Source organism: Phalangium opilio, unplaced genomic scaffold, assembly GCF_054372755.1.
Source record: "Phalangium opilio isolate 3A_F unplaced genomic scaffold, DU_Popi_V2 ptg000031l_1, whole genome shotgun sequence".
NCBI classification, from domain to species: Eukaryota; Metazoa; Arthropoda; class Arachnida; order Opiliones; family Phalangiidae; genus Phalangium; species Phalangium opilio.
Window position 1 is genome coordinate 7209834 of NW_028324158.1, and position 20577 is coordinate 7230410.

Here is a 20577-nt window from a genome sequence, read left to right on the forward strand (position 1 = left end):
GATGCACAATATTTTTTTTGAATACCTAACACTTGGAAATCCTTTGACACAAATACTTTACATAGTCTTTGGTATTTGAATAGTATAATACGGGGAGATGTCAGTGATATAATTGATCGAATATATCGGACAGACAAGTTGAATATTCATAGTCACTCTGATGTTGTAAGACATAATCATTTTGTGATATGGTATTATTGTTTATTAATTTTTGAGGAAAATATGGTAATTAGGCCTAAAAGAAACAACGTCCAAAAGTTTGAGTTCAGCTAGCCAACAAACTGGAACTCTGGATGATGTAAACTGCAGCAATTTTCATAGAGCCAAGGTTTATATTCCCCGCCAAAATTTAAAAATATGTAGTTCCGCAACTTCCGTGTTGTATTTGTATTCTCCACAAAGGTAAAAGCTTCTAAAGGGCTGGCGGATGCTTTGCTTTGCATATTTGGTGTCTTAACCTGTTTCTAGCAACCTTGCAACTTTCTTGGAAATTCTTCTTTCCGGAAACACGTGACTATTTTTTTTTCGCTCCCCCTTTTTTATGCAAATTTAGTTCCGGTTTCCCCGGGAGGGTCGAGCTCGTATAGAGAGATTTTAGCGTTACGTGAAAAGCAAAGCAAAAGGGGGGAAGTGGAATTCAAGCCATTTAATGAAACGATAGGCTGAATTTTAGAAAAGTGGGAAGTCCGTTGGTCGCATTAATAACAATAAGTTAGTAGTGAACGGTTGGGTGGTCACTCGCGCTGTCCGTGGCGAGAGTAGTAGTATTGTTATTGAACGCTTGACCCTTATAGAAAATAATGGAATGGTTACGTCGCTAATTTTTCCGTCATCTTAAAAAAATAAAGGCGACCAAAGGAAAGGATAGAATCCCCATGTTTACCCCACGCGTTTGGGAAATTCAAGTTTTCCTCCTACGACGTACCCTTGCCGGCATTCCAAACTAGTGTTGTAAGAAGATTACCTTAGTAATTTCAAATTCACAACCGACAAAGGCTTAACGATTGACGTAGTTGTTTGTCTGTGTTGAACTTTGCGAAGTAACTGAACTTATTTGCTCAATCCCGTAATTAAAATCTATTATTTACTGTAAATATAGAACTGATTACAGTCAATTTAATGAGTCACTTTTCGCGATAGTGACTCTATAGAGAGATTAAATTTAGCGTTAGTCGGAAATATATTTAATTCTAAATGATTATTGCTTTGAAAGGTTGAGTTTAGTTTTTGTTTTGGCATTCAAATGCAAATAATGCCTTCATTAGAGAGTGAACGTAAAGCAAACGGAGACGATAAAGAGCTTGTAAATGGAGATATTCAGAGGTATGTGTTTTATTATTATTATTATTATTTTAAATTAGGCTTAGTTTAGTGATGATTTTAAGTCTTATAAATTCAGGAGTGAGGGTTCAGTTATTATTATTATTATTTAAACCTAGCTAATTAGCTTTATATTAGGTTAAATTGTGTTTAAAACCTAGCTAATTAGCTTTATATTAGGTTAAATTGTGTTTAAAACCTAGCTAATTAGCTTTATATTAGGTTAATTTGTGTCTAAACCTAGCTAATTAGCTTTATATTAGGTTAATTTGTGTTTAAACCTAGCTAATTAGCTTTATATTAGGTTAATTTGTGTTTAAACCTAGCTAATTAGCTTTATATTATTATTTTAAATTAGGCTTAGTTTAGTGATGATTTTAAATCTTATAAATTCAGGAGTGAGGGTTCAGTTATTATTATTATTATTATGCTTAGGTTAGTGATGATTTATTTAAATCTTATTAAATTCAGGAGTGAGGGTTCAGAAAACATGGGTGGTAGTGTTAAGAAAGAGGATGAAGCCTTGTGGAGGAAAAATGGGGATAATGGAACACATAGTAATCTGCTAAATGGAGGAGACCCTGAGAAAGATTCTCCTGAAATGTCAACTGCAGAAACTGTAGTTAATTATCAACCCGAAACTGTGGATTTTCCTGAAAGTCCTCAACCTCGTAAACGCCTTATTCCTGGAGTTCAAGACTTCATGGTAAATATATATACCCCATTCTTTATATTATTAAATTTTGGGCTATTCGCGAATCCCTAATGGTTGGTTACAAATAAAAAAAGAACCATTTAGAATGTCTATATATAATAATAATCCTGTATGCATCTGATATTGATTCAGTACTTTTATAAATTCCTGCCTACTACTACTACTACATTGACGGGAAATGTCTTTGAGAACAGGATATTGAGAGAGAGGCCTACATCTATATAAAGAATATTCATTATTTAATGCAGTGAAGTTCATTATTTAAAATTTATAAAAAATATTAACCCCATAATTTGATGAAAGGGTCTTAATTTGCATTAATATTAACCTAGTGTCGCTAGGATTTGAAATTTGGGGGAGGAGGGGCGGGGGCTAATCTGGGAAAACTATTTGAAAGATATTATAAGAAATTATCAAATTAATAACTAAGTTTTGCATAATTGGTTCATTGGAATTTGTTGTGTAGATCTTCATAAATATACCAAAAAATTGTGTCAACATAGAATTATAAACTTTTATTGATTAAGAGTACAGAACCTAATTTATTGACCATGAGACAATTGTGCATGAAGGAACTTCACTCGTCTAAAGGGGCAAATAGAACTAAAACATACTCAAAGGACATATCTCTTATCTCTAATAGAACCAGAGTTATGAGCCTCCAAAGTTTAGTGTAATGTTAATCGTAATCCTATGGAGGGTATGTTGATGACCATTTTGTTTAATAACTCGGCCACTGTTTGACGCGACCCCAAATTTTTAGTATCGTTGGATGGGGGACAAATTGGACCATAACATACTCAAAGGACATCCCTGTATCTCTGGTAGAAACAGAGTTACAAGCCTGCAAAGTATAGTCTAATGCTATTCCTATGGAGGGGTTTGTTTGTTTACGTTTTGCTTAATTACTCGGCCCCTGTTTGTCGTAGCCCTAAGTATTTAGTATGGTTGGATGGGGGACAAATTGGACCATAACATACTCAAAGGACATCCCCGCATGTCAGGTAGAACCAGAGTTATGAGCCTCCAAAGTTTAGTGTAATGTTAATCCTATGGCGGGTATGTTGATGACCGTTTTGCTTAAAAATTCGGCCCCTGTTTGACGCACCCCAAGTTTTTAGTATCGTTGGATGGGGGGCAAATAGGACTATAACATACTCAAAGGACATCCCCTCATGTCAGGTAGAACCAGAGTTATGAGCCTCCAAAGTTTAGTGTAATGTTAAACCTATGGCGGGTATGTTGATGATCATTTTGCTTAATAACTCGGCCCCGGTTTGACGCGACCCCAAATTTTTAGTATCGTTGGATGGGGGGGAAATAGGACTATAACATACTCAAAGGACATCCCCGCATGTCAGGTAGAACCAGAGTTATAGGCCTCCAAAGTTTAGTGTAATGTTAAACCTATGGAGGGTATGTTGATGACCATTTTGCTTAATAACAGGGCCCCTGTTTGACGCTGCCCCAAATTTTTAGTATCGGTTGCAAGAGGACCAATACGACCATAACATACTCAAAGGACATTTTGGGGGGCTAAAACCAATTTTTGGTAGGGTTTACAGATTAATTTGAGGGGGCTAAGTTCGAAATTTGTTGCCGCCCCCCCCCCTCGCAGAAAAAAAGGTCCAGCGACGCCACTATAGCTAATTAACTTAATAGTAGGTTAATTTAAAGTTAGTAAACCTGCAGATATGCAGTTTTTCAGTCGTGTAGTATTTTTAATTGGCTATTGAAGTATTGCAATCTTACATAATCTCAAATTCTCAAGGAATTTTCCTCAAAAATAGTTTATTGTACATTTTTCGCATGAAAGACTTTTGGAAGAATAATACCATTGACATTAGGGTCATGAACTTGGAAACGGTTACCTAATCTCCAGTCGGTGTTTCTATTTCATCCTAAACAAAGGATATAGCCTAGCATTACTTGGCAGTTTATGATACTAAAATCAAAATATTCCTCTCACGAATTACAATTAGTCAAGCTCCTCTCGTATATTGTTCAGATTTAGTAACGAATACGCAATAATAGATATTATTTTCAACATGTCTGGTGTCTAGTTTCATAATTTACATTACAATGACCAGAAATGTTTACTTTGTAAGTGTAGATGTGGACATATTTTAATTATAATATTGTAGTTTGATATGACTAATTCGACTTATCAAACCCCTATAATTTGGGATAGTGACGTACTTGTTTAGAGTAGGTGTCCCTAAAAAGGGCATAATGAAATTTTACCGAACACTTGATAGTTTTTCAACCTTAAGCGGCTCTACCAGAGAGAATTTAGAATAGGGAGTAGAAACTGAGGCATCCGAATATTATGTAGCTCAAAAGTCACGTGATCAACAAAACTGGCCAGGTCTATTTCCGGTATAATTTTTTGTGCCCCCTCCCTCTAGGGGAGATGGGCACTACCTTTTTAGGGAAAGGAAAACGTCTGACTTAAAATAACTCCAAATGGCGCCAGTCGCACTCGAAATCGCGAACCCTTATTGGATAATTGTACAACCGACAGTGATTGAGGGCAAACTTTAAATTTAAAGGAGAGTCATGTGACTGGAAATTTACCTGGCCAGTTTTAGCGTAACAGCCTACTTGTTTGAGCTACATTGTATTTAGCACTGTCAAGGGCAAGAGCTTCCACTCCCTATTATAAATTCTCTCTGGCTCTACATGCCTAACAAACTTAATAATTTTGGCACCGGAATGAAAACTAATATCAAAATTCATTGATCATTGATTTGATCTATTATCTTAGTAGATATAATTATGTATTGTTTAAAATGCCCTTGAAATTAATTAACGTTCCTAGTTAAGGTTTATAACAAAAATAATGCAATGCGAGGTAACCAACCATTTGATTAAACTTAACCTAATTCTACTTCATTCTCATGACATCACGTAATATAGTAAAAGTATACCATAGCCTCGATAAATTAAAATACGCTGAAATGAAGGAAAAAACCTGTTTTCGGTTTTGTTTCAAAGGTTTTTTTTAATCAAAACTCGCAGGGGAAAAAAATGAATGATGCAAATGAGATGACTCCGTGCTGCGGGCTTATGTTTCTAGACCCGTTTTTTTGCTTAGAACCAACCAGAAGTATATAATGCTTCTATTCGAGAGAAGTGTACCATCCACAAAGCGGGCGGTGTAATTTTAACATGATTCTTCCCAACATCATTTTACATTTATTAAAGCAAGGTTACTAAACCGATTCAAATACGCGATAAATAGTTAAATCTCATCATTACTCTATTAACGCTTAACTATTTGCCAAGGCGCATGCATGCACTTGTGCGTTTTTGTCCCACGTCAAGACAATCAAGGTTTGTGGGTTGATTGCTGGGGATTTAGTACCAAACAGTTATAGAATTCACCCCACGGTGCGATAGTTATCCATCTGAAGTTTGATGAGCGGGAGAGCAAACAAAAAGGGGCCGTGAGCCTGGGAAGAATCATGAATTACATAACTAAAGTATTAAGACGATACAGAGTGTCATCCTTCTTCTATTATCCCCTTCTGGTAGAACTAACCTATTGCCTCTAGTCTGAAGAACCCTTGAAATATATCTTTTTACTTTAATCTGGGTCTTAAAATTTCTAATATTCTCAATGCTCCATTTTTTAACGTAGCGGGTTTTTTAGAATGACTATGGAATGTAGATTATGTTTTATACTTATAGATTGACTTAACGGTTGTCAATTATAATCTAAGATAAGGGTATCGTTTTTTAAATATACCCCTACCATGACTTTTTAACAAATTAAGATTACTAGCTTTCAGCAGATGTATTTATCTGTAGAATTAATTGTACCGTTACATTTAAAAGAATAATAACATTTGAAGTTTTTAAAGGGATAGTGTATGATATAGAGTATTGTTTGAAGTGTGTTGATGCTTATTTGGAAGTTAATTCTATGGTAAGATTGTCAGAATTTCAAATCGGATAGTGTGAAGCTTTGGTTAACCGTCAGGGACGTCGAGAGGCTTTAGGGAAAATGTCAAAATTGTGGGCCCCCATTAAGATAGCCCTACAGGTGGCTGGGCCCCCTAGAAGGTGCGGGCTCCGGGAAAACTGACCTCTTGACGGCCCAATTTCCCGTTGAAAGGATAAACTTGGCGCATACCACGTACATAAACCTCAAAACTGTCGTTAAAAAATATGATTTTTAATTTTGGGGCGAGCCAAAGTTGTTGTAACAGGGTTTGTACGGAACCTGGATAGCTCAGGGATTTCGTTTGGTATATAAAACCAAGAAGCGATATCTAGTTGATGAGGGAGAAGGTATAAATTCGCCACATTTATAGCTTTATCTCCAGTTCAAACGTATAGTAGGTCCGGAGTTAATCCCCGCCTCTAAATTACAACCAGCATCTCATTGGTTCTTGAGAACTCACGTCAGCGCGACGTGAATGACGAAAATTACTTATTTTCCGACTGAGGTGAGGCGAAATAGCCTAGCCTCCTTTTACGTCCCCCCTTGTATTTTGAAAGGGGGACTGGGACTATGGCGCGCGAATACTTAGGCATCTTATACCTTCTCCCTAATAAACTAGATATCTCTTCTTGATAAAACCATGCCTCGAGCAATGCTAAATTTGGTCCAGGTGTAATTATGAAGTGGACGCGGGTGTAATGGTCAGGGATATTGGCAAAATATGGTCAGGGATAAGCTGGAAAAGTCAGGGATTTTCAATATAAAAATTTCGTCCGAACGCTCAGTAAACGCGAGTTTAATTTAATTTAAATCTATGATTTTATTCAAATTATAGATAATATAATTTTACTGTCTATTATTCTACCAAAATTTCCCGTTACAATTTGTTTTAATTTAAATTTCAGGATCCTTTAACCAGTTTCAGCTCGGAAGCTGATGATGCCAGCATTTCAATTGATCAAACTGCAGGTGATATTAAAAAACCCTCATCGTTAAACGCACTTTGGCACCCTTTTATTATATGATTTATATATTTTTGGGCGCAATTTTTTGGTTTTTATTTTTTTATTATTTTGTTTGAGCACGAAATTTTTTCCCTCCACTATTAGAACCTTACAGTTTGAGACAAAATTGGAATGACAACAGCAACGATGAATATTTTGACGACAATCTAGTAAACAGTGCATGCGTATCCTTGTCTTATTCCGAGCCGCAATCTCTCGAATGGTCGCATATGCAGGATAATTTATTCTCACACAACGAATATTCGGGTCCAATAAGTCCATTGAAAAACACTGGACAACCCAGGTTCTCGCAGTCCTCTCCGACCGAACCTCTTTCCTTACAATCTGTACATTCCACAACCAGCGAAAATATACCTGATCTTGATTTATTACGAAAAATCAAGGATTGTTTTGACCAAGAGAAGATTAAAGATCTGTACATTCTTAGCGGACGACTCCAAGACATGCTAAGTCCTTTAGAAATCGAGGAAATTGTCATTAACCCGGACTTATACTCCGGTTACATCGATGACGATATGTTCGAAGCCTTTTCGGCTGCACACGCTGAAATATCTGGTGGTTTTTCGCGCGGTGGTTCAGTTAGGGACAGTCGTCGAAAAATTAGGCCTTCTATAAGTCAAATCGTTGACGTACAAGAAGATATCAAATACCGCGCTGTTTTTGACTGTCACAGTAATACGTTACGTAACTCTATACGAAGAAAGAAGCCAGTGCCAACAACCGAAAGCATCAAAACGATTTTTGAGGACGTTAGTAGCATCGCTAAGTCTTCCCCTACAATGTCCATGACCAAAGTTGAGTCGACATTCAATATGGATTCCACCTTCGATACCAGTTTGGTATCAACGCAATCTCAAACACCGCCAGATGATGTTAAAGATGTAAAAGGATCGAATATTCTCAGTGACCAAAACATTCCTTCAGCCATTACTTCCGTTGAAGAAGAAAGTACTTCAACCAGTACTTCCAACGATGTTCCTAGTCAATCTGTTATTGAGGTCCAAGTGAAAATTGAGGAGGTTAAAAGTGAAAGTGATTTGGACGTAACAAACCTGAATTTATCGGATATATCGAGTTTAGATATCAGTAACGCCTCACCAGGTTTGTTTATAATCATGTACTTGATGTACCGTTGCGGTATGGTCTATCTACCTTCCTGCGGTGTCTGGCAATCAATCAACCAACCAACCATCTCTTCATTCATATAACCAACCATCTTAACGATTATTAATTAACCCGACTTAAATAAATGCTTTGTCCGATTAAACACCTGGAAAATGAGTTTCAAACCCGCTGCGATTTTTGCTCGCTACTAATATTTTATGTTTTCATTTACTGACTAACAATCCCGAGTTCAGTTTGCTAATTCCTGCACGTTTTTTACGAGGGGGTAGACACTTTGGATCTCTGTGTACACCTGAGTTCAAAAGAGTTCAGCTTTGACAGTGCATTGAGTTCAAAGCCTTCGGAACTCAAGAGTTCAGCTTTGACAGTGCATTGAGTTCAAAGCCTTCGGAACTCAGAGTTCAGCTTTGACAGTGCATTGAGTTCAAAGCCTTCGGAACTCAAGAGTTCAGCTTTGACAGTGCATTGAGTTCAAAGCCTTCGGAACTCACAATACAGCTTTGACAGTGCATTGAGTTCAAAGCCTTCGGAACTCAGAGTACAGCTTTGACAGTGCATTGAGTTCAAAGCCTTCGGAACTCAAGAGTTCAGCTTTGACAGTGCATTGAGTTCAAAGCCTTCGGAACTCAGAGTTCAGCTTTGACAGTGCATTGAGTTCAAAGCCTTCGGAACTCAAGAGTTCAGCTTTGACAGTGCATTGAGTTCAAAGCCTTCGGAACTCAGAGTTCAGCTTTGACAGTGCATTGAGTTCAAAGCCTTCGGAACTCAAGAGTTCAGCTTTGACAGTGCATTGAGTTCAAAGCCTTCGAAACTCAAGAGTTCAGCTTTGACAGTGCATTGAGTTCAAAGCCTTCGAAACTCAGAGTTCAGCTTTGACAGTGCATTGAGTTCAAAGCCTTCGAAACTCAGAGTTCAGCTTTGACAGTGCATTGAGTTCAAAGCCTTCGAAACTCAGAGTTCAGCTTTGACAGTGCATTGAGTTCAAAGCCTTCGGAACTCAGAGTTCAGCTTTGACAGTGCATTGAGTTCAAAGCCTTCGGAACTCACAATTCAGCTTTGACAGTGCATTGAGTTCAAAGCCTTCGGAACTCAGAGTTCAGCTTTGACAGTGCATTGAGTTCAAAGCCTTCGGAACTCAGAGTTCAGCTTTGACAGTGCATTGAGTTCAAAGCCTCCGGAACTCAGAGTTCAGCTTTGACAGTGCATTGAGTTCAAAGCCTTCGGAACTCACAATTCAGCTTTGACAGTGCATTGAGTTCAAAGCCTTCGGAACTCAAGAGTTCAGCTTTGACAGTGCATTGAGTTCAAGACATATTGTACATCTGAGTTCTCAAGTGTCTACCCCCTCGGTTTTTTATTAGAAGTCATTGCGCGATTTTTCACTGTTTTGTGTGTCCATTTTTATCTTTGGCTTTTAGAACGTCCAGAAACATTAGCCAGTAATGGTACCCTTAAAAGGAAAATTCGAGTCAATACAGATATACTCAATACAACGTCCCAGGATAAAGACGATGATCAAAAGAGCTTATCTTCTATTAGCAATAAAAGCGATGTCGATGTCTTGTCGCCTATTGACGATCTGGTGACACCCGAAGATATTGATACGCCTGAAGATGTAGATGATTCGGTTTTTGATAGTAAGATATGAATTTAATTACTTCAGTCTTAAATGTATGTTGGGTTAGTTGATTGTACTTGGTGTATGGTTTAAGCACTACTACCTTTGTAATAGCACAATAATGAGAGTTATAATAGTTGTTTGCCTAACTATTATTGCTACACAATATCGGTCATAATACTTGTTTACCCAACTAATGGTACCACGCTATGCGAGTAGCAACAGCGCTATATAATTGGGCTTATAGTGTAGTATTGTGTTGGGCTGACAGTTTAGTACTGTATATTGTATTGGGCTTACAGTGTGGTGTAGTATTGTTGTGTGTTGTATCGGGCTTATAGTGTGGTGTAGTATTGTTGTGTGTTGTATCGGGCTTATAGTGTGGTGTAGTATTGTTGTGTGTTGTATCGGGCTTATAGTGTGGTGTAGTATTGTTGTGTGTTGTATCGGGCTTATAGTGTGGTGTAGTATTGTTGTGTGTTGTATCGGGCTTATAGTGTGGTGTAGTATTGTTGTGTGTTGTATCGGGCTTATAGTGTGGTGTAGTATTGTTGTGTGTTGTATCGGGCTTATAGTGTGGTGTAGTATTGTTGTGTGTTGTATCGGGCTTATAGTGTGGTGTAGTATTGTTGTGTGTTGTATCGGGCTTATAGTGTGGTGTAGTATTGTTGTGTATTGTATCGGGCTTATAGTGTGGTGTAGTATTGTTGTGTATTGTATCGGGCTTATAGTGTGGTGTAGTATTGTTGTGTGTTGTATCGGGCTGAGGGCGTAGTGTAGTATTGTTTATTGTATTTGGCTGACGGCGTAGTTCAGTTTTGTGTATTGTGTCGGGCCGATGGCGTAGTTCAGTTTTGTGTATTGCGTCGGGCCGATGGCGTAGTTCAGTTTTGTGTATTGCGTCGGGCCGATGGCGTAGTTCAGTTTTGTGTATTGCGTCGGGCCGATGGCGTAGTGCAGTATTGTGTATTGTATCAGGCTGACGGCGTAGTATTTTAGTGTTGTTGTAACGTACAATTTTAGTAATCATTGTTAGTGATATCAAGATGGAATGGCTAACTCTTGAGTTTATCCTTTAGAGTTCGGTATCACCACAATGAGTGAAGCCATCCCAGAGTTATCCGCGGTCGAAGAGTTACAAGAAGAAAGAAGTTGGAAAACTTGCCTTGTTGGCGGAATTGAACAGAAAATTGATATGAAAGTCATAGAACCTTACAAAAAAGTCTTATCTCACGGAGGTTAGCCTTCATTTCCGCCCGTCAATTCAACTTTCAACTTTGACAGTTGTCTAAATTTGTTTTTATCCAATCTATCTTTAGGTTATTTTGGTCCCAATCGTCACGCCATCATTGTTTTTAGCGCCTGTTACCTGCCTGATCATAGCCGACGAGACTATGACTACGTCATGGATAACTTATTTTTCTACGTTTTAACCACTTTAGAACAACTAGTCGCTGAGGATTATATCTTAGTCTACCTCCATGGCGCTACTGACAGGAATAATATGCCCACTTTTGGTTGGTTGAAGCGATGCTACCAAATGATTGATCGAAGACTCAGGAAAAATTTAAAAGGGCTTTATCTCGTGCATCCGACGTTTTGGCTTAAAACTATTGTGATTATGACGAAACCCTTTATAAGGTAAGATCAAGAAGCGATATCTAGTTTATTAGGGAGAAGGTATAAGATGCCTAAGTATTCGCGCGCCATAGTCATGCAGTCCCCCTTTCAAAATACAAGGGGGGAGGTAAAAGGAGGCCGGGCTATTTCGCAGCCTCTCCTCAGTCGGAAAATATGACTGTAATTTTCGTCATTCGCGTCGCGCTGACGTGAGTTTTCAAGAACCAATGAGATGCTGGTTGTAATTTAGAGGCGGGGATTAGCTCCGGACCTACTATACGTTTGGACTGGAGATAAGTAGAGACGAGTCGGGTCGACTTTCTTTTCGACCTGACCCGGCCCGGCCCGAGTCCAACTTTAAAATTATAAACTTAGCCCGACCCGACCCGAGTCCAACTTTAAAATTATAAACTTAACCCGACCCGGCCCGAGTCCAACTTTAAAATTATAAACTTAACCCGACCCGGCCCGAGTCCAACTTTAAAATTATAAACTTAGCCCGACCCGACCCGAAAATAAAAAATTAAAATAAAAACCCGACCCGACCCGGAAAATTTTGAAATTAATTTTGCCCGACCCGACCCGAACCCGTTTCGGGTCGGGTCGAAAAAGCCCGATTAAATTGGGGCCCCGACTCGTCTCTAGTTAGGTGTAGCGACGAGTCGGGTCGACTTTCTTTTCGACCCGACCCGGCCCGAGTCCAACTTTAAAATTATAAACTTAACCCGGCCCGACCCGACCCGAAAAAAAAAATTAAAATAAAAACCCGACCCGACCCGGAAAAAAAAAATTAAAATAAAAACCCGACCCGACCCGGAAAAAAAAATTAAAATAAAAAGCCGACCCGACCCGGAAAAAAAAATTAAAATAAAAAGCCGACCCGACCCGGAAAATTTTGAAATTAATTTTGCCCGACCCGACCCGGAAAAAAAATTAAAATAAAAAGCCGACCCGACCCGGAAAATTTTGAAATTAATTTTGCCCGACCCGACCCGGAAAAAAAAATTAAAATAAAAACCCGACCCGACCCGGAAAATTTTGAAATTAATTTTGCCCGACCCGACCCGGAAAAAAAATTAAAATAAAAACCCGACCCGACCCGGAAAATTTTGAAATTAATTTTGCCCGACCCGACCCGAATCGGGTTCGGGTCGAGTCGGGTCGAAAAAGCCTGATTAAATCGGGGGCCCGACTCGTCTCTAAGATAAAGCTAGAAATGTGGCGAATTTATACCTTCTCCCTTATAAACTAGATATCACTTCTTGGTAAGATGTACGACGTCATCAACTCGTTTAAGAGTTGTATTAAAGTGTTTAAAAATTAATTACGAAGTTCTTTTTTAATTACAATTAATTTAAAACGAATTTTTTCTTGGTCAGCTCCAAGTTTAGTCGGAAGTTAAAGTTTGTATCGACCTTGAAAGAATTATCCGATCTGATTCCCATGGATCATGTCTGTATTCCGGATAAAGTTAAGCAGTGAGTTGCATTACATTTTCGATAAATTAAAACCCATTTGGTTTTTTTGGGGGTTTTTTTTTACGTTGTGAAGTAACTAACAAAGGGTGATGGGTAATAACTTTTGTGTTAAGTTTTACGTTTATACTTTACACCATATGTTAAGTGACGTAACTAATATCCCATAAATCAATTTGTTTGTGTCCTCCCTTGTGCTGCAAGGTATGAAGAAAATTTACCAGAGTTGTAAATAAAGTTAAAAATATATATAAGGTTTACAAGGTAAATATATTTAAATGGTTAAAGGTACGGAACGGGTTTGCTTCAATTTTTGTAGCTTTTGCTTTTGCGCATTAATAAGTAGTTTATAGGCACTTGCAAAGTGTTTGCATGAAATTTAAGCTTGGCATTGGTTCAGTGATAGACACTGTGTTCCGATTTGAATGCTTATGTGATAAGGGTTAATTAATATCGTGAAAAATTGTAATTGGGAAAGTAGGACATTGAGTTTCCTTGAAATTTAGTGAAAACTGCGATGATTTTCGTTTTTCTGGAAAAAACTTACACTTTATTATCACTTTGTGACGTCAGAAGTATGCTGTTATCAGGGTTCATACAAACCTGGAAAAATCAGGGAAATAAATAGTTGACAAAAAAACTCAGGGAAATTTCGAATTTTTAGTAAAATTCAGGGAAATCAGGGAAATTTGTGTCAAACAGGGGCCGAGTAATTAAGGAAAATGTCCGTAAACATACCACCCTCCATAGGATTAACATTACACTATACTTTGGAGGCTCATAACTCTGGTTCTATTAGGGATACAGGGATGTCCATTGAGTATGTTATAGTCCAATTTATCCCCCATCCAACCATACTAAAAACATAGGGCTACGACAAACAGGGGCCGAGTAATTAAGCAAAATGTCCGTAAACATACCACTCTCCATAGGATTAACATTACACTATACTTTGGAGGCTCATAACTCTGGTTATATTAGAGATACGGGGATGTCCTTTGAGTATGTAATAGTCCAGTTTATCCCCCCCCCTCCTTCGTTAAAATTTGCTCCATAGGATACTCCATATACGGGAAAAACCTGGAAAATTCAGGGAAGTATATGGGGGAAAAACCACCTCCCATAAATCTCAGGGAAATTTGTTTTTCAAAAGTTGTATGAACCCTGTGTTATGTTTCTAGTGTATGTTTTTAAGTCAGTTTCTTTAATTTCTTTTAATGTCCGTCAATTCGCATTTGTGACCTAATAGCACGTAAAAAAATATAATTTTTCACGATATGTGACACAATAAAGGTCATGGCAACTGACAACAAAATGGCTACCAGTTTTCTTGTGACCTTATGTGACAAAACTCATGTTGTCGCGCTGACTGCGGCCATTTTGTGACCTTATGTGACAACAAAACTCATGTTGTCGCGCTGACTGCGGCCATTTTGTGACCTTATGTGACAACAAAACTCATGTTGTCGCGCTGACTGCGGCCATTTTGTTCTAAGTTGCCAAATCTGTTAAAGCAATTAATAAATGATACGAATATCTTTGTTTAGGCTGGAATTTAAATTAATGATATCAATAAAGAAGAAAGAGCTTAAACAAAGAAAAAAAACGTGAAAAAAATGTAATAACCAAAATTGTCTTCGCAGTCTTTCCTAAACCTTAACCAAAAGATAAACATAAACATAAACGTAAGAAAAATAATGCCCCCCAAAATTATGGCACTATAAGTAATATTTTAGATTTTACCACGGAAACAAAGAGGTGTATACCAAAACCAAATTTATATAAAGTAAATATAACGTAGAAGGAAATGTAGTCGAAAACTAAATCTTTTTTAAAAGAAGAGAAAAATAATAATTAACTATAAATAAGCCCAAAGAAATTATAAAATATCAAATCGTAACCCGAAAAAGAAGATACAATTTTAAAGGTAAGGGCCACACACACACTGGATAGATAGAGTAGCTTCAATGTCCCTTTAATTATTTAATAAATTAAATTAATATTGTATATTACCTGTTTTCACTTGACTTCTTTTGATGCAATATATTTTGACAAAATTGGTCTTCTGTATTGAAAATTAAATTATTTGCGAAAACTTTCATTTTATTATTTGTTCAGTTGTTGTTAAGGCATTTTTTTGTCAGACAAATTGAGTAAAACGCTTTAATTTTCTTTATAAACAGTTTTATTTAAATAAAATATCGTCAAAATTTTGGCAGAATAAAATATGGATGAAATTCTGGCAGAATAAAATATCGTCAAAATTCTGGCAGAATAAAATATGGACGAAATTCTGGCAGAATAAAACATTGTCGAAATTCTCAAGAGAATAAAATACCGTCGAAATTCTGGCAGAATGAAACATTGTCGAAATTCTGGCAGAATAAAAGATGGTCGAAATTCTGGCAGAATAAAAGATTGTCGAAATTCTGGCAGAATAAAAGATTGACGAAATTCTGGCAGGATAAAACATTGTCGAAATTCTGGCAGGATAAAACATTGTCGAAATTCTGGCAGAATAAAAGATTGTCGAAATTCTGGCAGAATAAAAGATTGTCGAAATTCTGGCAGAATAAAACATTGTCGAAATTCTGCCAGAATAAAACATTGCCGAAATTTTGAAGAGAATAAAACATTGTCGAAATTCTCAAGAGAATAAAACATTGTCGAAATTTTGAAGAGAATAAAACATTGTCGAAATTCTCAAGAGAATAAAACATTGTCGAAATTCTCAAGAGAATAAAACATTGTCGAAATTCTCAAGAGAATAAAACATTGTCGAAATTCTCAAGAGAATAAAACATTGTCGAAATTCTCAAGAGAATAAAACATTGTCGAAATTCTAAAGAGAATAAAACATTGCCGAAATTCTAAAGAGAATAAAACATTGCCGAAATTCTGCCAGAATGAAAAATTGCCGAAATTCTGCCAGAATGAAACATTGCCGAAATTCTGCCAGAATGAAACATTGCCGAAATTCTGCCAGAATGAAACATTGCCGAAATTCTGCCAGAATAAAACATTGCCGAAATTCTGCCAGAATGAAACATTGCCGAAATTCTGCCAGAATGAAACATTGCCGAAATTCTGCCAGAATGAAACATTGCCGAAATTCTGCCAGAATGAAACATTGCCGAAATTCTGCCAGAATGAAAGATTGTCGATATTCTGTCAGAATAAAAAATTGTCGAAATTCTGCAAGAAACTCAAGTTATTAAAAAACTTCCTTATTGCCGATTTATGTGCATATCAAAAGAACTCTCATTGCTTTCAAAATAGGCCCAGTGAAAACAAATTATCGAAAACGTCCCTATTATAATTTATTCTCAGTACAAAAGGAGTATTAGTAAGGTTCGATTACTTAAAAATAAAATTAAAATACATTCACTAATATCGGGTTGATGAAGGTGGATGATACTTTTAGTGATTTAATTTAAGAAAAATAATTTTTATATGTATTAACTATTATATTAATTACGGATAGCGTTTACTATGTTTAGTTAATAATATTGACTTGTTTATAATTATAACAGTTTTAATTTTCGAAAAAATGTTCTTTTGTTTTTGTTTCTGGTGTAAATATTGTAATTAACCGTTTAATTGTATTAAAAAAGGACGACGCCACAAGACACCATAGCATAGATTCAGCCGATATTTCAAATTAATATTGGGTTTATTTAGGCTTAAATATTAATTAATTACAATTGGTTATAGTTAAATCTAATTAATTGCTTTTTAAATATTCTCTTATAATTGGGAGGATGAATTTACGCGAAAGTTGCGAGTTTTCTTGCACATAAAGAACAAAATTAGGTTCTCTCGTTGTTGGTTTTAATTTCAAGACACCGTTTTCCGCATTTGTTAGGGCAGATTCAATTTCCTGTGAAGAAGTAATGAAGTAATTGTTATTTTTAAATTTTAATCATTTTTCTGGGCACCCGCAATTACTTTTAATAACTTTTCATCAGTGTAAATTGCCAATTCACGTGACACACTGCAATCCGTCACAACAACACCCATGACAACTATTGCGTCATGGTTATTTTCCCTGTTGAATTTCTCCATTTCTTGCTTCAAATTTACCACATTCTACCAAATTATACAAACAAATTAAAAAAAACAAACACTGAAAACCAAGTATGCAGGGAGCCCACCGGTCCTATGATTCCTATATTTTTGAACATGTCCTATATTATCCTATAATTTCATGAAAGGTCCTAAATATCCTATATTTTTGACTTAGTCGAAGTTTTCGTATAGTTTAACATCAAATTTATCAAAATTTAGCTTTTTTTTTTTTATCGAGATCACATTTGAATAGACACCGAAATTGTGGAGCTCGCTTAGGATTTTTTATATATTATATTATGTTATATTTTAATTAAGTTCTTCTGAGTTTTCAAAGTAAAATCCAATTTGTTATTTTTTATATTTTTTGGCATTTTTCTACATAGTTTAAGGCCCAAAATTGTATTATATTAGAGCTGCATTTTTAGTCCTATATTTTCCTATAAAAACACATGATTTTTTCTCCTATAAAATCCTATAATTCCGGAATAAAATTCCTATTTTTCCTATAAGGAATTTAAATTTAAGGGTGGGCTCCCTGAGTATGATCTAAGTAGGCAAACCTTCAATGAACTAAGTACTGTTGGAATTGCAACAGATTTTCCGTTTTCGGAGACAACCTTCAAGTCTTGCTCCAGTAAGTCCCCAAAGGAAAGGCCTTTGTGTTGTGTATTTAATATATTATCAATTTTTTCAACGTTCAGGATGGGTAATGGTAATAGGGACTCGGCAATTGGGGCTTAACTCCGCCACCCCCCCCCCCCCCCGGCGCCATTATGGTATGTTTTTTTTTTTTTGAGAATGAAAGCTATATAGAGTAATGTCAGTTCTACTATGCAAACGTCAATTACGTCATACCATAGAGTAGTGTCGGTAGAGGGGGGAGTAGACTGTGTATCCCTCCCTCTAGGCGCGCTTTTGTAAGAGGGGATACTGTACGCGCCTGGTAGGGGGATGACACTTAGCTAAGAGATAGAAGGGTATGACGTTTGCATACGTAGAACTGACATCTAGCTCTAGCTCAGTGTCATCCCCCCTACCAGGCGCGTACAGTATCCCCTCTTACAAATGCGCGCCTAGAGGGAGGGATAAACAGTCTACTCCCCTCTCTACCGACACTACTCTATAAGCCCCTCCTCCTGGTATGTTTTTAGCACTAGTGGAAGGTAGCGTGACGTTGCATGACGTACTACTGCCAAGTCCCTATTAAAGATTTCAGGGATTGTTATAGCATGGATAAAGAATGCGCGTGCGGAAATTTGTTTTCACGCTATAGGATCGGCAACTCCCTATCTCGAACGACAGCTTATTCTGTATATACTCTGTTACAACATCGGTTGTCAGCACGCTCAAAGCTAGGTCTCTATGTAATCTAGCTTTGCGCGTGCTGACAAGAGACAAAAAACTTCAGGATCTTCAGGATTTAAAATCGTTTAAAATATCCTGAAGTTTTTTGTCTCTTGTCAGCACGCGCAAGGCTAGATTACATAGAGACCTAGCTTTGCGCGTGCTGACAACCGATGTTGTAACAGAGTATATACAGAATAAGCTGTAGCTCGAGATAGGGAGTTGCCTATCCTGTAGAGTGAAAACAAAATTCAACCTCACGCGCATTCTTTATCCATGGTTATAGTACCAGATACATCCATTCTTGCTTTAAGAATAGCGTCGTAAACACCCTGTCTATTAGAATTTCCCAAAACATCCTCTAACTTTTTAACCATTAATATATCTTTCTCCGTAGCCTTTTTAGTAACTTCTGATAAGTTGTTGGTATCCAATAGAATTGTTTCTGTTTGTTATATGAGTAATTTCGGATGTTTTAATTTAAATTAATTTTCAAGCTACAGACTCAGAGATGCCCTGGAATTTATATCATTACCATAGAGTAATGTTGCAATTTCTTTAGATTCGTTAATTATATTAGGTTCTTTTGAAATAATTTCATCTGCTATTAAAGTTGTACAGGAACCAACTGGTTCAATTACAGTTCGAGTTAAGCTAAATGTACGTAAAACTCTTGTGAATCTCCTTCTTTTAATAGAGTGCTGTCAGTTGTGACGTCAGATCCAAGGTTAAACGTCACGAGTCTGCCTTTAGCAATGGGCGGCCATGACAGTTACCGTTTTTTCTTTATGGGAAAACAGCATGGGTGACGTCACACCGGCGCTTCTGACAGCACTCTATTAAAGGGGCTCACCGGCGCTGTTGGGGCGGGGGGAGACCGCCCTTAGTTCAGGGGGAAAACACCCAGCTCTTTGGCCATAAGGAATGGCGCCACCGTCGCGGTGGGCGGGTAAGCAATAGAGTGCTGTCAGTTGTGACGTCAGATCCAAGGTTATACGTCACGAGTCTGCCTTAAGCAATCGGCGGCCATGACAGTTACCGTTTTTTCTAATTGGGAAACCAGCATGGGTGACGTCACACCGGCGCTTCTGACAGCACTCTATACGCTAACTAAAAGTTTGACCCCCCCCTCACCCCAACAGCTCCGGCCAACCCCTTTAAACTCGTGTTTTAGAAAAGGCACATGTGAACACAGTGTTCAAAATTGCCAGTCTTTTAAAACACATTTTCTACCTCTTATACATGTTTCCCATTTCATTCTTATGGTGGTCAATAATTTCTACAACGTCATCAGTTAGGAATTTATTCTGAGTAGCCAAAACATTGTGGTCAACTAACGTTACCACTAATTTCCCATTCTGTTTAATTTTCTATCAAAATTTTAATTATTTTTAATTAAATTATCTAATTTAGGCCTAAAAAATAGATACCTGAAAATCGATTTCATCTATGCAAATTAGGTTAGAAGGTTCTATATTAATATTTTTAAAGGCATAAGTAATTTCACCCTTATTTTGAAGGCTTTTATGTTTAGTATTTAATATTGGTAAAAATGTGTTTTCTATATTTGATGTTTTGAAATTAACAGAGTTGAGAAAATAAGCGTAAACTACAGCGGAAACCACAGAATCTAAATCGCAGGCCTCATTTCCCAAAACTAGATGAATTTTGGGCTGAGTTAGTGGTTTCTCTCCAATGCTATTAATCTAATAATAAATTAGATTATCCTTATTATATTATTGCAACCAAATTATCTATTTGCAACCCTAGAAAAAAGGTTACTTACCAAAAAACTTCTACACTTGGTTAAAAATGCTTTCAAATTCATTCTTTTCGGTTAATTTAAAAAAACCGCGTTAAATGTAAAGCTTCTGTCAAAACAAACGCACGTGACAGTGACACTAGGCCTAATAGGTCAGAAAAGGTCATTAGCTTTTTTCCTTAGCAGACGCCACTAAGTTGAAACTTTTCCCGGTAGACGGCGCTACCGCATGAATCTGTCCAATCTCCATCGTGATTTCACATTTGAAACCCCGCGTTTTTTTACAAGCCGCGCTTTCAGTTTCCATTCCATAAGACTAGTTTAAATTAATTTAAAAACAGTAATTTCATAGGACATTGGTTTATTTTATTTTATTTAATTTAAAAGTGCTTCGCGGTTTTTTTCACGCCTAAAACAAATATGATTAAAACCCTTTCTGGTTTTTATTTCTTTCACAAGACACTCATTAGTGCACTTTTGACACTTCTGTCAGACTTCAAGAGACGTTTGAATGTTAACCGGTTCTAAAAAGTGAGTGAAATGAAAAATTAAA

The 20577-nt window shown here is 37.0% G+C and overlaps 2 protein-coding genes across 3 annotated transcripts; one reads left to right on the top strand and one right to left on the bottom strand.

Moving 5' to 3' along the window:
• Positions 1-214: 214 nt before the first annotated feature.
• Positions 215-16481, top strand: LOC149690352 (uncharacterized). Of its 2 annotated transcripts, XM_089869881.1 has the most exons (10): positions 215-1323; positions 1792-2026; positions 6890-6953; positions 7094-8110; positions 9553-9771; positions 10832-10990; positions 11072-11393; positions 12752-12850; positions 13052-13111; positions 14395-16481. In XM_089869881.1, the coding sequence occupies exons 1-9, from the start codon at positions 1244-1246 to the stop codon at positions 13077-13079; spliced, it is 2223 nt and encodes a 740-aa protein (XP_089726007.1). In that variant the 5' UTR covers positions 215-1243; the 3' UTR covers positions 13080-13111; positions 14395-16481. The 2 variants fall into 2 exon arrangements, with proteins under 2 accessions (XP_089726007.1, XP_089726006.1); XM_089869880.1 differs by lacking the exon at positions 13052-13111 and having other exon boundaries at positions 218-1323.
• Positions 16482-16501: 20 nt separating this feature from the next.
• pn (exopolyphosphatase prune) lies at positions 16502-20203 on the bottom strand. The gene is made up of 8 exons (XM_089869883.1): positions 20049-20203; positions 19693-19968; positions 19496-19632; positions 18798-18916; positions 18552-18707; positions 17479-17573; positions 16796-16936; positions 16502-16727 (listed from the first exon to the last, which is right to left on the bottom strand). Exons 1-8 carry the CDS (start codon positions 20088-20090, stop codon positions 16572-16574), a joined length of 1122 nt encoding a protein of 373 aa, XP_089726009.1. The 5' UTR covers positions 20091-20203; the 3' UTR covers positions 16502-16571.
• Positions 20204-20577: the final 374 nt, after the last annotated feature.

Coding starts and splice junctions, on each gene's coding strand:
- LOC149690352 (XM_089869880.1), top strand. CDS start 1,244: ATGCAAATAATGCCTTCATTAGAGAGTGAACGTAAAGCAAACGGAGAC. Junction 6,954..7,093: donor TTCAATTGATCAAACTGCAG/GTGATATTAAAA, acceptor CTCCACTATTAG/AACCTTACAGTTTGAGACAA. Junction 9,772..10,831: donor AGATGATTCGGTTTTTGATA/GTAAGATATGAA, acceptor TTTATCCTTTAG/AGTTCGGTATCACCACAATG.
- pn (XM_089869883.1), bottom strand. CDS start 20,090: ATGAATTTGAAAGCATTTTTAACCAAGTGTAGAAGTTTTTTG. Junction 16,937..17,478: donor CAGTACTTAGTTCATTGAAG/GTTTGCCTACTT, acceptor ATAATTTGGTAG/AATGTGGTAAATTTGAAGCA. Junction 16,728..16,795: donor CTGATGAAAAGTTATTAAAA/GTAATTGCGGGT, acceptor ACTTCTTCACAG/GAAATTGAATCTGCCCTAAC.